Raw genomic sequence first — 16,353 nt, 5'->3', positions numbered from 1 at the left:
ATTTTTCCAAAAAAAAAACACAAAAAATCCAGGGAAAAAACAGGGTGCGTTTTCCTCTTCTGTGGATTCATTGAATTCAATAAATATTTACTGAGCACCTAGGACATGTCAGGCATTGGACAAGGGCAGGGAACACAAACCCTGACCTCCGGGCACTAGCATACAGGGAACTCATGGTATATCATGTGGTTTATTTACTTCCCAGCACTTAATGCGGTTTGTCATGATCTTATTTACTGATCTGTTTACTAGGTTTTACATTTCTCTCCAGTGCACATCCTTCCACTCCTGCTAGAAGGAACCCCATGAGCAGGAACTGTGTCCATCTTATTCATTCTATCTCCAGCGCTCCGCTGGAGATAGTGGGTGCTCCATTGACAGCTCTTGAACTGTAAACTCCACGTGAGCAGAGACTGTGTCTGTTTGCCTCAGTGCTCCATCAGGCGCCTAGAACAGGGCCCGGTACACAGTAGGTGTTCAATAAATATTTGTTGAATTAAAAAATGTAAGTTCTGAAAAGAGCAGGGATCTCCTGTTTTTCTCAGCTCTAACCCTAGCTCCTGGAGCAGACCTGGCACATAGTAGGTGCTCAATACACATAAGTCTAAAGAATGAATGTAACATCCAAGAAGGCAGGGCAGACCTGGTTTTAGAGATTCTCTCCTTAGCTCCCAGCTCCACGCCCGGCACAAAGTAGGTGCTCAGCAAACACGCGCCTGCGCACTCACGCACTCACGGAGTGTTTCTCCCCGAGCCTCCCTGACTCCGCCCCTGGCTGGGGGGCGGGGCCGACCGGGTTCTCTGTGAGGTCACAAAGGCCGTGCCATGCCTCTGACCTTGGCCCTTCTGCTGCTCTTGGACCTGAGCGCCCGACTAGGCTGGGGCTGCCTGCAGTGTGACCACTCGGTGCGGGAGGCCCTGAGCCAGCTGCGCGTCGCCCTCATCCCCGACCGCTTCCGTCAAGAGCAGCTGCAGGCCCGCGCTCAGGCCCTGCTGCTGGGCATGGAGGGGCCTTTCTTCCGGGACTACGCGCTGAATGCCTTTGTGGGGAGAGTGGGTGAGTGCTGGGGAGGGGAGGGTGCCTAGCACGGTGGAGAAAGGGACCAGTGGGGCAGCCCGAGGCTGGGCCGGGAGACCGACCCTTTGGTGACCACGCCCCCAAGAGGGGGAGGGCGGGGCCAATCTCGGAGGGAGCTGGAGGGGATCACTTGGCTCTCGCTGGGACCCACTGGAATTTCCTCCCCTCTCGCCCCCAGGGATAGAGCACCTGGACCTTGTGGCATCCTTTAATCAAGAATCAAACAAACAGGGCCTCCCTGGTGGCGCAGTGGTTGAGAGTCCGCCTGCCGATGCAGGGGATACGGGTTCGTTCCCCAGTCTGGGAGGATCCCATATGCCGCGGAGCGGCTGGGCCCGTGAGCCATGGCCTCTGGGCCTGCGCGTCCGGAGCCTGTGCTCCGCAACGGGAGAGGCCACGACAGTGAGAGGCCCGCATACCGCAAAAAAAAAAAAAAAAAAGAATCAAACAAACAACTTAATGGTTAATTCTCTTAGAGGTAGGAGCTAAGAGGGAAAGCCTTTTTCCAGCCCCCTTTCCCTTCCTCCCTTTCCACCGGTTCACCACGCCTTCTCTTGATGTAAAAATAAAAGCAAATACGCTGTACAGCCTTTACTGTGTGTCAGAGTTCTAGAAAAGTCTAGGACAGGTCATCAAGGCGGGCGGTATTGTGATCTGCCCTTTACAGAGGGGGAGGCTGAGGCTCAGAGAAGTTAGGCGACATGTCCAAAGTCACACAGCTAGGAATAACAGAGCTGAGGATTTGAACCTGGGACATCCACCTTAGACCATCATATTCCTAACCATCGCCCCATGAGGTGTCTCCTGGTTTTGTATTCAGCGGCTCCTGGGACGCCACTCTCAGGGTTGGTCCTTGGAAATCATTGTGATCATTAAGACAGTTCCTGACGGGAGGGCAGTAGAGGGCCCTGTGGACTGGGGTGGGAGGACGGATCTAAGCCCCAGGAACCTCACCCCACTTTGAGGGATGGAGCAGGGAGAAGGGCACCACGGAAGAGCCCACCATTTTTTTTAAAAGATATGAAACGTTTGTGTGTGTGTGGTTTGTATAAAGCGAGCCCTGAAAGAGGAATGGGGGTGGGGAGGTGGGTAGATTACCAGAATACTGATGTTGGTTGTCCTAGGATAGGGGAACAGAAGGTGATGTATGCTTTTCTTGCCTATGCTTGTCAAATTGCTGTGGATTTCAATTTCCTTTTCTTTTTCCCTCCCTCCCCTTTTTAATAACGAATATGCAGTAGTCATAGAATCAGGAAATAATCATTTTAATTACATTAAAAAATTAAATTTTATTTCAATTTTTAGAATTGCCCTACCATTTAGTGACTATGAAACTTTAAAAAACAATGCATACTAAGGAGTGCAGGGCTTTTGCGGGGGCAGGGAGAGGTAATGAATATTCTAAAATTGCGGCGATGGTTACATAACTCTGGGAATAATCTAAAAGCCGTTAAATTGTGTACTTTAAATGGGTGAATTGTATAGTATGTGAGTTATGTCTCAGTAAAGCTGTCCAAAAAAAAAATCCAAATGTATATAGTCTCCTTTGACCAGGCCCCTTCCTGGGACCTTTAAACACTGGAAGTTCTGTTCTCAGCTGGCAGACAGGGAGGGAGTTTGGGTTCTCATTCCAGACCTTTGAGGGAGGTGTAGAAATTACAGTGGAGGTCCTGAGGGTAGACTGCCCTGGAATCAAAGCCTGGCTAAACTTCAGCAAGCTATTTAACATCTTTGTGCCTCGGTTTCCTCATCTGTAAAATGGGAATAATAGCACTCACCCCATAGTCACTGAGAACCATAAAGAGGTTTGTGAAGGTGCATTTAGCACACAGTAAGTGCTCAATAAATGTTAGTTATTAAGATGATTATGCTGCATCTTGCGTCTCTGTCTAGAGCAGGAATTGGCAAAATATAGCCTGGGGGCCAAATCTGCAAATAAAGTTTTATTGGAACACAGCCATACCCATTCATGTATGTACTGTCTATGTTGCTTTTGCTCTCCAAGGCAGAGCTGAGTAGGGACAATGACCATATGGCCCTCAAAGCTGAAAATATTGACTGTCTGGACCTTCACAGAAAAAGCTTAGAGCAGGAGGTCTCAACTCAGGCTGCAGGTTGGAATCCCCTGGGGAACTTTTAAGACAGACAATCCAGGAGCCCAGGCAGCAGCCCATGCCAATTAAATCAGAATATCAGGGGGCGGGGCCTGAACATCGGTAATTTTTAAACTCTCACCTTTTAAAAAAAGTGATTTTTATATTTTGAAAAAATTCAAATGGATAGAAAAGTGGCAACAGTAGTACAATAAACACCTATACACCATTCTTAACATTTCACTATATGGTAACCTATTGCCACATTTGCTGTGTGTGTGTGTGTGTGTGTGTGTGTGTGTGTGTGTACCATTTGAGACTTAGTGACACTTCAACCCTAAAGTCTTCAGCAGGCAATCAGGCAGTCTCCTAAAAACAAGGAAAGACATTCTCTTACACAGTGAGTGTACCTAGGAATTTAATCAATTCCATACTATCCTCTAATATTCAAACCTCATTAAAATATGTCCCCAACTGTCTCAATCATGCCCCTCATGGCTAGTTTTCTCTCAGTCCTGGATCTGTCCTGGGATCACGCATTGCATTCAGTTGTCTTTTATGCCGATGACATTTTTGAAGAGTCCAGGCCAACTATTATTATATATATTATATATATATAATACTTTATATATATATATTATATATATTATTATATTACTGGGGTTGGTTACATAGGCAAGGAGCACCCAAGTGGCTTTTCTCAGTTATTCTGTCTCCAGCCCCACCAGAGGTCAAGCTGCTACCGTGTTGGCCCAAGGCCACCACGATGAATCACATTGTTAGCACAGACTGTGTGGTGTGACCCAAGGCTTCCAAGTAAAGAAAGACACACTTAACAGGCAGGATATTCCAAGGACTTAGAAGTTACCTCCCAGGAGCCAGGCAAGAACCAAGCCTTTTTTTTTTTTTTTTTTTTTGAATGTGCAGGATTTGGAAAACTCAGACCTGCTGAGTTAACCCTTTACTGTAAAATATAACATGTCAAATGGCGACAAATACTATGGAGAAAAATAATAGAGCAGGAACCAGGGGATGGGGAGTACTGGGAATAGGGGCAGGGCTTGCAGGTTAAAATAGGACAGCCAAGAAGGATATCACTGAAAGGTCAGCACGTGAGAAAAGATGTGGAGGAGAGGGGGAAGCAGCTATGAAAGGGTAGAAGTCTAGGCTAGAGGGCTGTAGGCAGAAAGGACAGCGACTGCAATGCCTGAGATGGGACTATGATTGGCATATTCACAGAACCTCGAAGAGGCCAGGGAGGCTGGAGTGGAGAGAGAGGGAGAGATGTAGAAGCTGAGGTCCTAGAGGTAAGGGGGAGGGGATGGGTATAGGTTGGTACCCATCAACTGGAAGGGATTTATAATGGTAAGGACTTTTGGCTTCTGCTCTGGGTCACATGGGAGGGTTCTGAGCAGAAGTGTGATGCTAGTGAGATGCCTGAGGTTTTATTGGGATCCCTCTGGCTGTGGAGAACCGATTTAGCAGGGCAACAGGGAAGGCTGGGGGACCAATGAGTAGGTTGTAACAATGGTCCAGGCAAGAGATGATGATGGGCTGGCACCAGGGAGTGGAGGGGGTAAGAAATGTTAGATTCCTGGATCTCTCTTGACTATTCACAGACAGGATTTATTCACATGCATGTTGACAAGTTGCATGTGAAATGTAAGGAAAAAAGAATCAAAGCACCAAGGATTTTGGCTTGAGGAACTAGAAACATGGCGCCTCCATCTATGAAGATGGAGAAGACTTCACTTTCGTAGGAAGTGAGTTTGGAGGAGGATATCAAGGTTCATTCTTGGACTCACTGAGTTTCAGATGCTTATTAGACATCCAAGTGGAGATCCTGAATAGATAGTTGGATATATGCATCTGGACTTCAGTGAGTGGTCTAGGTTAGTGATGCCAATGCAGGAGGCATCAGTGTGTATAGAACAGTGCTGTCCAGTGGAAATATGTGGGGCACAAATAGTCACATATGTAATTTAAAATTTTCTGGCAGTCACATTTTTAAAAAGGTAAACAGAAGCAGATGAAATTAATTTTAATAGATTTTATTTAACCTAATACCTAAAATATTACCATTTCAACAAGAGGTCAAAATAAAAATTATTGAGACATTGTACAGTTATTTTTTCATACCATGTCTTTGAAATCCAGCATAGATTTTATACTAACAGCTGATCTCAATTCAGACTAGCCCATTTCCAGTGTTCAACTGCCATGTGTGGCTAGTGGCTGCCATATTGGACAGTGCCCTTTTAGATAATATACAAAGCCATGAGGCTGGGTGAAATCATGGAGTGAGTGTAGACAGAATAGAAGAAAAGAGGAGAACAGATCAGGGAAAAGGAGAGGAGAGGTGATCAGTGTACCTTTCTACCACTTACCAGATGAGGAAACTGAGGCCAAAGGCTGGTGGTTTAGCCTGGGTCCCTGCAGTGGATCAGAAGGTAGATGTAGGACCTCCCTGCCATAGATTCGCCTAGTGGACCCCGAGGAATAGCCAGTCTTGCTTAGAAAAGGACTTTCCTCATCACTTCTCTTTTTTTATTTTTTGGCTGCACCACAACCAGGGATTGAACCCACGCCCTCTGCAATGAAAGCATGGAGTCCTAACCACTGGACCACCAGGGAATTGCCCCTCATCCCTTCTCTTTGAAGCTGCTGGTGGGGTGGGCTTGTTGGGTGCCTCCCACCCCAGGAGGATCCCTTTTTCTCCTCAGATGGGCCTCTGCTGGATGAACTGGTGACTCTTAGGGAGAGGGTGATCAAGGAACTCAAGAAAGTTTTAAGATCATATGAATTAAAAGGTGTGTCATCTCTCTCCACCAAGCGCCCTTCTCCCCTTCCCCATTATCACTTGATCCCCTTCTCCCACCCTTTCTTCCAAACTCCTCTCTCACCTCCCCTATGACTCAGCCTTCTCTGCCTCTCCCCAGAATTCCCTTCTCTCCTTTCCCAGACTCTTTCCTCCCTCTCCCGGTCCCTTCCCGTTAAATTCTCAAATTGCTGGCCCAACTTAACTCACCTCCACTCTTTTCTCTTGCAGCCTGCAATCCCAAAATTTGCCGTGAATCCTGGGTTTATTGTCTGTTCTTCCCTTTGCTACCCTCCTACCCCTTTTTACCTTGTCTCCCCCAAATCAAGCCCTGTTGTCACACCTACTCCATCTGGTGGTTCCCCCACCCCAAAGCTATGGCACCGAGGGATATCTGATTTTTGAGGGCTTATGAAAGTGATTTCAACCTGCAAAAAAAGATTTTGGGGGGATGTTAGTCAGGCTAGGATAGGCTATGTTGCAGTGACAAATAACCCCCCGCGTCTCAGTTGTTTAACAACGAAAGGTTTATTTCTCTCTTGCCAAAATTCCATTGGGAGTTGAACAGATCTTCCAAGTGGTGACTCCAGGATCCAGGCTGCACCTGTGTGGTGGCTGCTAAGCTAACTTCAGAAGGGAAAGTGAATAGGCAATCCTACAGGGCCTTTTGTAGCTGGCCTGGGAGTGACATACATCGTTCTGTCCACCTTCTATTGGCCAGACTTGGTCACATGGGTACAACCAACTACAAAGGAGCCTGGGAAATGTAGTCTTCCTGTGTGGCAGGAAGCCTGGGAGACAGATGAGTGAGCAGGCAGCCAGTCTATGCCACAAGGGGCAGCAAAATGGGAATAGAGAAGTGCGAACATTCTGTTGGTAGACATTAAATTTAAAATTAGTTTAATGTAATCACATGTCTACCAACGAAATGTTGGGTCAACTGCACAACTGAATTCCACTTTTCAGTGATTATATACAAATTATTTTTAACATGAATCATCAGTGCATTTTGCTCAGCTAGCTCTGCTGCACGTGGGACCTCCAAATTCAAGAGGGCCAAGGGACTCCCTCTCCTCTTTCCCCTTCTGCCTTCCTCCCCCTTGCCAGTCCTCTGATATATGCCCTCATCCCACTTCTCCCTTTCCTCTTGTCCAGGCTTGCTAAAAGAAGAAGTCTTGGATTGTTTACATTGCCAGAGGATCAGTCCCAAATGCATCAAAGAAAAGTACTGTTTCGGTAAGCTCCTGGCGTGGGGGAAGGCATGGGACAGGTGCACGAGAGGTGAAGACAGCCATATCCCAGTGGATATGACTTTTGAGGTCTCCCCCATGCAGCCTTAAACCCTGCCCTTTCCATTTGATTACACAGTGGCCCAGAAGTTGCTTCCACATTCTGAAATTCACTTTCCCCCTACTAACTGGAAGACCCCTCTGTAACTTTACAATGCTTCTAAGGCCAGAATGGCAGGTGCTAGAAAAACATTTTATGTTAAGCCAGTCCCATGCCAGGGGAGTCTGGAAGGATGTACTGAATTCGCTCATTCATTCAGAGGTTTTAAAAAACATACATCTTTATTGCACAGAGAATAATACAGAGAACCCCTATATATCCATCAAGATTGAATAGTCATGCTGACCCTTTTCACATACTGTTCCCTCTCTCTGTCACACTGTCCTCTTACTCCCTTACTTCAGTAAAGTCTTCAAGTCCCCCTCCTCAGAGAGAACTCCCTGATCATACTTTCTAAAGTATCATTTCCTTTTTCTTTTATAAATTTATTTATTTATTTTTGACTGCGTTGAGTCTTTGTTACAGTGTGCGGGCTTTCTCTAGTTACGGCGAGAGGGGACTACTCTTCATTGTGGTGCGCGGGCTTCTCATTGCAGTGGCTTCCCTTTTCTGGGAAGGGAAGGGATGTTAGTTGTTGTTGTTGCGGAATACGGGCTCTAGGCGCGCGGGCTTCAGTAGTTTTGGCACAGGGGCTTCAGTAGTTGTGGCTCACGGGCTCTAGAGCACAGGCTCCGTAGTTGTGACACATGGGCTTAGTTGCTCTGCAGCATGTGGGATCTTCCCGGACCAGGGCTCGTACCCGCGTCCCCTGCATCAGCAGGCGGACTCTCAACCACCGCGCCACCAGGGAAGCCCCAGCCCACATTTTAATAGCGTGAAGGGTTAGCCTAGGTTTTCTCAACCTTGGCACTATTGACATTGTGGCTGGATAATTCTTTGTTCTGAGGCTCTCCTACGTGTTATAGGAATTTTAGCAGCCCCCCTAGCCTCTACCCGCTCAGTGCCAGTTAGTGCCCTCCAACCAAAGTTATGACAATCATTTCCAGCCTCCAGACATTTCCAAATGTCCCCTGGGAGGTAAAGTTGTCCCCAGCTGAGAACCACTGTTAGATGATAATTACATGAACAAATAAATGGACTAATTCCAGATAGCGATAGTGCTCTAATGAACACAAAACAGAACAATTTGATAAAAAAGTGCCTGGGGGAGGGGCGGTGCTACTCTAGAGAGTGCGGGGGGGGGGACCTCTCTGAAGAAGTGATGTTTGAGATCTAGAGGAAGTGAAGGCGTGAGGAACAGTGTGAACGACAAAGGGAACAGCAGGTGTGAAGATCCAACATGGTTGAGTAATAAGAGGGAAGCTAGTGTGGCCAGAGGCGATTGAATGAAGAGGAGGGTAGTAGGGTGGCCACATGGTGACCAGATCGTGCAGGGCCTGGTGGACCATGGTGAGGACTTGGGCTTTGATTCTAAATGAAACGAGAGCCACTGGAAGGCTTTGAGCGGAAGAGGGACGTGAGCAGACTTGGGTGTTATCGACGCCCTCTGGTGGCCAGATGGGGAACTGTAGGAGAAGCAGGGAACCCCTTCCTTTGAAAGGAGCGGTGATGAGAGCTGGACCAGGTCTGTAACCCAGGAGGTGGATCAGATGCTGGTTTTGAAGGTCCAGCCAAGAGGCCTGGCTGACAGAATGAAAGAGTTAGGGGAGGGAGCAAATCGAAGTTGCAGAATGGGACTCCCCAGGCCACCTTCAGGGTCACCAGCTAAGATGCAACCTGTGATTGTCAGCATTTTGCACCCCCCCCTCATGTTTGTGGGTAGTTACCAAGTCCTCCCCTCCATCCCCGCCGCCCCCACTCCAATCCCCATCCAATGAGATGCATTTGGCGCTGGGCCCTTTGCTGTCACTGTGCTGTGCTATGTAGACTGCTCCTTCAGGGCAGGAAGGTTTGCCAGCGGAATTCTCAGCAGTATTCCAAGCACCTAGAACGGTGCCTGGGACACAGAATTTGAGGAACCGATGAAGGAAAAGTCAGACCCAGGAGAGGGCAGGGGCCGAGTAGAGAGAAGGGAGAGAGAGGCCCGACCCCGGCCGGGCTACCGAGTGAGCAGGTGGGTGTGGGTACAAGCCCGGGAGAGGGTGCTGACTTGGAAGTCGGGCTGTCTCCCACCCCCACTGTCCTCTAACCCAGTCGACAGGCAGCCCCGCATGGACCTGCAGTACCAGAAGGATAGCGGATCCCCGCGGAATTGGGTCCTGTTTGGCAGCACCATTTCCGTGTGTCTGGCTGTCTTGGCCTTCGGTGTCATCGTGGCTTCGTGAGTCATCCCTGCCCCCTCCTGAGGTCCCCAAATGCCCCCCTGGGCCCCTCAAAAATAGCATTGCCGTGGGTCCATCACTGTGTCGTCTGGGAGTCTCCTCCCCAGTCACTTTATGCCTCTCCCTCTCTCTCTGTTTCCCTCTGTCTCTCTTTCTTCTTTTTTCTTGGTCTCTCCTTCCCTCTTGCCATCTCTTTTCTCTCTCTCTCTCTCTCTCTCTCTCTCTCATGTCTCTCTGTCCATCTCTCGCTCTCATCTCCTTTTCCCCCCACCCCCTGGGCCACGTTATGTCTTTCCTGGGTCCTCATCACTTTGGCCTTCATGGGTCTCTTCCTCCACTGAGAAAACACTAACAATTATATTTCATGTATCAAGACAGATATAATCCAATCTGGACTCGTTATTATATATCCATCATCCTCATCATTGTTATATTAATTTGTTTTCTCCTGATTTTCAAAGTGTTTATTTATTTACTTATTTTTTTTTTTTTTTTTTTTTTTTTTTTTTTTTCTTTTTGCGGTATGCGGGCCTCTCACTGTTGTGGCCTCTCCCGTTGCGGAGCACAGGCTCCGGACGCGCAGGCCCAGAGGCCATGGCTCACGGGCCCAGCCGCTCCGCGGCATATGGGATCCTCCCAGACCGGGGCACGAACCCGTATCCCCTGCATCGGCAGGCGGACTCTCAACCACTGCGCCACCAGGGAGGCCCTATTTACTTATTTTAATTGAAGTATAGTTGATTTACAATGTTGTGTTAGTTTCAGGTGTACAGTACAGTGATTCAGATACACACACACACACACACACACACACACATATATATATATATATACTTTTTCAGATTCTTTTCACTTATATGTTATTACAAAATATTGAGTATAGTCAAAGTATTTAAAATGAAAACATCTCCAGGGTCCCAAGCACTGAGCCCATGATGCTCCCACGAGGGGAGAAGTCACCCCCACCCTCCTTTCTCCACCTTGAGTGCTCCCCCTGCCCCTGTCTGCTTGCCTCTGGTCCAGCCCCCTCTCAGCCCCTCTCCTCTTCTCTCTGCCTCCCCTATCTGCCCCTCATCCTCCTTTCCCAAATGCCTTGGTTTCTTCATATTCAACTGGGGATAATCCCAGTACCTCCCACTTAAGGGTGGTGGTGAGCCGTAAATCAGCCCTTAGCCTAAGGAATCTCCCCTTCTCTCTCCCTCCCGGAAACTCTCTTGCCCCCTCAGCCTCTCCCACTGGACTTTCTCCTCCTTTCCTCTGTCCCAGTCCCAATTCTGCCATCTCCCTCTTCCCCTTTCCTGCCCGCCATGTTGAATCTGTGTCTCTCAGTCTCTGAATGTCTCTCCCCATCTCTGGGTCTCTGTTTCTGACTCCCATCCCTCCCACTCCGCAGACTCTGTCCCTATCTGTCAACCCCTCTCTGCTTCTTTAAATCTCTCCCTCTGTGACTCCCCTCTTTCCCCTCCCACCTTCCCACCGTTCCCTCTCCATCTTCTGGTCTTCATTTCTGTCTCTGTCTGTCTTCCCCTCTCCTATCTCTGGATTTCCCTTCCCCATCTTGATTTCTGTTTCTCTCTCCCTCAGCCTCTGTCTCCCGTCTTGATCTCTCTAGAGCAGAACTCTCTCCCCACTGTCTCCCAGTGTATTAGTTTCCTCTTGCTGGGCAGAGGCAACAGAACTGGGCAGCTCAAGGCAACAGAAATGTATTCTCTCCAGAGAGAATAAATTTAACTAGGAAATTTTCCTAGTTAATAATTTTAACTCTCCAGAGTTCTGGAGGCCAGAAGTCCAACATCCACGCACTGGCAGGGTGAGTTCCTTTTGGAGGTTCTGAGAGAGAGTCCATTCCATACCTGTCTCCTACCTTCTGGTGGCGGCTGGCATCCTTGGTATCCCTTGGCTCGTGGCTTCCTTCCAGTCTCTGCCTCTGTCTTCAATGACTTTGTCCTCAGTATCTGTGTCCCAAACCTCCCTCCCCTTTCTCTTGTAAGGACACCAGTCTTTGAATGTAAGGGCTAGCCTAAATCCAGAATAATCTCATTTTTACCTTAACATAATTATGTCTGCAAAGACCCTATTTGCAAGTAAGGTCACATTCACAGACACTGGGGATTAGGACTTGGATATATCTTTGGAGTGGGGGGACACAGTTCAACCCAGTACACCTGCTTCTCTCTTTTCCTCATTTCTCTGTCTTTCTCATCTCTTTGAGTCTCTCTCCCCGTGTCTGTGTCTCTCAGAGTCTCCTGTCTTTTTCCATTCTTTCTGTTTCCACATTTCATACCCTCAGTCCCAGTCCCAACTTTTCTCTCCTCCCTCCTTATGTTCTGATTGGCTGAGAACCCTGGAGATCTGCCCAGAGACCCATGATGTCACTGGCTGAGTCAAATAAAGCCAATGATTGGAGGGAAGGTTTTGGGTCGTCAGTTGACCTGGAGGGGTCTGAAGTTCTTTTTCTAATCTGCAGGCTTTTTCTCTCTGACCAGGGCTATTACATATCGGCGAAACCGAAAACTCCTGCTTCAGTAGGGCTCTGGTTTTGAGGTTTGTAAGGGGAAAGGAAAAGAAGTTTAATAAAGTCTGTGACAAATTCCTCAATGTCTGCATCAGTTTCTGGAGGACCCTGCCCCAATTGGTGTCCCACTCTGGACACCTGACTGGGTGGTGCTCAAGGGTTGGGACCACGTCTTACTCATCTGTAGATTCCAAATACCCTAATTAAAAAGTAGAAGTCGCTGACGAGCCAGGAGGTGGGAGGCGGGGGCCGCGTGGCGGCTGCTGCTGCAGTGGGGCAGGTGGCGGTGACTGGCGGCGACAGAGGTGGCAGTGAGCGATTTAACCCAGAGACTGACTTCACTGTAGAAACACCCACAGTTCTATCAATGACTGGGGAAATATAGTGGCAACAGGCAAAGGAAAAACATCTCTGACATACTAAGGACAATGAGTATGCTAAAACAAAGTGGGCTTAAGGCCCCTACCAACATCCTTAAGCCTGGAAGCACAGCCTTGAAGACACCTTCTCCTGGTAATGCTTTATGTTTCTCCTTAACAGCAAGTTTTTAATCCTATGTGAAGACTTATATTTGAAAACTTTAAAAAGACAATCTTATAAAACTTTATACTCTTGAAAATACTTGAAAAAGTTTCAATTAAAAGACATAGAGGGGCTTCCCTGGTGGCGCGGTGGTTGAGAGTCCGCCTGCCGATGCAGGGGACATGGGTTCATGCCCTGGTCTGGGAAGATCCCACATGCCATGGAGTGGCTGGGCCCGTGAGCCATGGCCACTGAGCCTGCACGTCCGGAGCCTGTGCTTTGCAATGGGAGAGGCCACAACAGTGAGAGGCCTGCGTACTGCAAAAAAAAAAACATAGTATTTTAGAGGGGTGGAGTGAAGATGGCATACTAGGAGGACATGGAATTCGTGTCTCCTCACAACTAGGACATCTACCAGGCACTGGTTGGGGACCACAGACACCTAAGGGGATGGGAGGAACCTCCAGCGACTGGTTGTTTCATTTATAGTTTTATTTTTCCTAATATATTTTTTATCTTTCTAATTTTATTTTGTTTTTTATTCTTTGATATTATATTGCTCCTTTTTTCTTTCTTTCTTTTTTCTTTTCTTTTTTTGTTTTAACTGTGCCACAAAGCTTACAGGATTGCAAGTTCTTGGTTCCCAGGCTGGAGGTTGGGCCAAGCTCCTGTGGTGGGAGCTCTGAGTCCAAACCGCTGGACTAACAGAGAATCTCAAACCCCAGGGAATATTAATCAGAGTGAGGCCTCCCAGAGGTCCTCATCTCAACACCAAGATCCGGCTCTATCCAACTGCCTGCAAACTCCAGTGCTGGACGTCTCAGGCCAAACAACCATTAAGACAGGAATACAGTATCATCCATCAAAAAAAAAAAAAAAAGTGAAATGACAAAAAAATATGTTACAGACAAAGGAGCAAGGTAAAAACCTACAAGACCAAATAAATGAAGATGAAATAGGCAACCTACCTGAAAAGGAATTCAGAGTAATGATAGTAAAGATGATCCAAAGTCTCAGAAACAGAATGGAGAAAATACAAGAAATATTCAACAAGGATCTAGAAGAACTAAGGAGCAAACAAACAATGATGAACAGCATGATTACTGAAATTAAAAATACTCTAGAAGGAATGAATAGCAGAATAACTGAGGCAGAAGAACGGATAAGTGAGCTGGAAGATAAAATGGTGGAAATAACTGCCAGGGAGCAGAATAAAGAAAAAAGAATGAAAAGTATTGAGGACAGTCTCAGAGACCTCTGGGACAACATTAAACACACCAACATTCGAATTACAGGGGTCCAGAAGAAGAAGAGAAAAAGAAAGGGTCTGAGAATATATTTGAAGAGATTATAGTCGAAAACTTCCCTAACATGGGAAAGGAAATAGTTAATCAAATCCAGGAAGCACAGAGAGTACCATACACAATAAACCCAAAGAGAAACACACCAAGGCACATATTAATCAAACTATCAAAAATTAAATACAAAGAAAAAATACTAAAAGCAGCAAGGGAAAAGCAATAAATAACATACAAGGTTATATGTTAACCCCATAAGGTTAACAGCTGATTTTTCAGCAGAAAGTCTGCAAGCCAGAAGGGAGTGGCAGGACCTATTTAAAGTGATGAAAGGGAAAAAGCTACAACCAAGATTACCTAGCAAGGATCTCATTCATATTCGATGGAGAAATTAAAATCTTTACAGATAAGCAAAAGTTAAGAGAATTCAGCACCACCAAACCAGCTTTACAACAAATGCTAAAGGAACTTCTCTAGGCAGGAAACACAAGAGAAGGAAAAGACCTACAAAAACAAACCCAAAACAATTAAGAAAATGGTAATAGGAACATACATATTGATAATTACCTTAAATGTAAATGGATTAAATGCTCCAAACAAAAAACATAGACTGGCTGAATGGACACAAAAACAAGACCTGTACATATGCTGTCTACAAGAGACCTACTTCAGACCTAGGGATACATACAGACTGAAAGTGAGGGGATGGAAAAAGATATTCCATGCAAATGGAACTCAAAAGAAAGCTGGAGTAGCAAGTCTCATATCAGATAAAATAGACTTTAAAATAAAGACTATTACAAGAGACAAGGACACTACATAATGATCAAGGGATCAATCCAAGAAGAAGATATAGCAATTGTAAATATTTATGCACCCAACATAGGAGCACCTCAATTCATAAGGCAAATGCTAACAGCCATAAAAGAGGAAATCGACAGTAACACGGTAATAGTAGGAGACTTTAACACTCCACTTTCACCAATGGACAGATCATCCAAAAATGGGCAGAAGACCTAAATAGACATTTCTCCAAAGAAGACATACAGATGGCCAAGAAGCATATGAAAAGCTGCTCAACATCACTAATCATTAGAGAAATGCAAATCAAAACTACAATGAGATACCACCTCACACTGGTCAGAATGGCCATCATCAAAAAATCTACAAACAATAAATGCTGGAGAGGGTGTGGAGAAAAGGGAACCCTCTTGCCCTGTTGGTGGGAATGTAAATTGATACAGCCACTATGGAGAACATTATGGAGGTTCCTTAAAAAACTACAAATAGAACTACCATATGACCCAGCAATTCCACTACTGGGCATATACCCTGAGAAAACCATAATTCAAAAAGAGTCATATACCACAATGTTCATTGCTGCACTATTTACAATAGCCAGGACATGGAAGCAACCTAAGTGTCCATTGACAGATGAATGGATAAAGAAGATGTGGCACATATATACAACGGAATATTACTCAGCCATAAAAAGAAATGAAACAGTTATTTGTAGTGAGGTGGATGGACCTAGAGTCTGTCATACAGAGTGAAGTAAATCAGAAAGAGAAAAACAAATACCATATGCTACACATATATATGGAATCTAAAAAAAAAAAAAAAGGTTCTGATGAACCTAGAGGCAGGATAGGAATAAAGACACAGACATAGAGAATGGACTTGAGGACACGAGGAGGGGGAAGGGTAAGCTAGGATGAAGTGAGAGAGTAACACTGACATATATACACTACCAAATGTAAAAGAGATAGCTAATGGGAAGCAGCTGTATAGCACAGGGAGATCAGCTCCGTGCTTTGTGACCACCTAGAGGGGTGGCATAAGGAGGGTGGGAGGGAGGGGATATGGGAATATACATATCCATATAGCTGATTCACTTTGTTATACAGCAGAAACTAACACAGCATTATAAAGTAATTATACTCCAATAAAGATGTTAAAAAAAAATAAAGGTAGAAGTAGACTTCCCTGGTGGCGCAGTGGGTAAGAATCCGCTTGCCAATGCAAGGAACATGGATTTGATCCCTGCTCCGGGAAGATCCCACATGCTACAGAGCAACTAAGCCCGTGCGCCAGAACTACTGAGTCTGCACTCTAGGGCCCGTGAGCCACAACTACTGAGCCCCGCTTGCTGCAACTACTGAAGCCCACATGCCTAGAGCCGGTGCTTGGAAACAAGAGAAGCCACCACAATGAGTAGCCCTCACACGGCAAGGAAGAGTAGCCCCTGCTCACCGCACCTAGAGAAAGCCCACTCACAGCAACAAAGACCCAACGCAGCCAAAAATAAATTTATTTAAAAAAAAGAAGAACATAGACCCTAGACTGGTTGAAACCAGAAGATTGATGATGCTTGAAACTTCACCTTGATGCCAAGCAATCCGAGAATTGTCCACAAGC

The 16,353-nt window shown here is 46.3% G+C and overlaps 1 protein-coding gene across 2 annotated transcripts; it reads left to right on the top strand.

The window, feature by feature from the left end:
* Positions 1-825: 825 nt before the first annotated feature.
* On the top strand, positions 826-12,178 carry IZUMO2 (IZUMO family member 2; the record flags this gene model as incomplete). Of its 2 annotated transcripts, XM_081215735.1 has the most annotated exons (5): positions 826-1,057; positions 5,895-5,981; positions 7,145-7,225; positions 9,473-9,599; positions 12,087-12,178. In XM_081215735.1, 5 exons carry the CDS (start codon positions 826-828, stop codon positions 12,127-12,129), a joined length of 570 nt encoding a protein of 189 aa, XP_081071861.1. In that variant the 3' UTR covers positions 12,130-12,178. The 2 variants fall into 2 exon arrangements, with proteins under 2 accessions (XP_081071861.1, XP_081071862.1); XM_081215736.1 differs by lacking the exon at positions 5,895-5,981.
* Positions 12,179-16,353: the final 4,175 nt, after the last annotated feature.

This window comes from Mesoplodon bidens, assembly GCF_964165515.1.
Source record: "Mesoplodon bidens genome assembly, chromosome: 18".
In the NCBI taxonomy this organism is placed as follows: Eukaryota; Metazoa; Chordata; class Mammalia; order Artiodactyla; family Ziphiidae; genus Mesoplodon; species Mesoplodon bidens.
The sequence above is the reverse complement of the archived record's forward strand: the minus strand, read 5'-3'. Positions and strand labels throughout refer to the sequence as shown.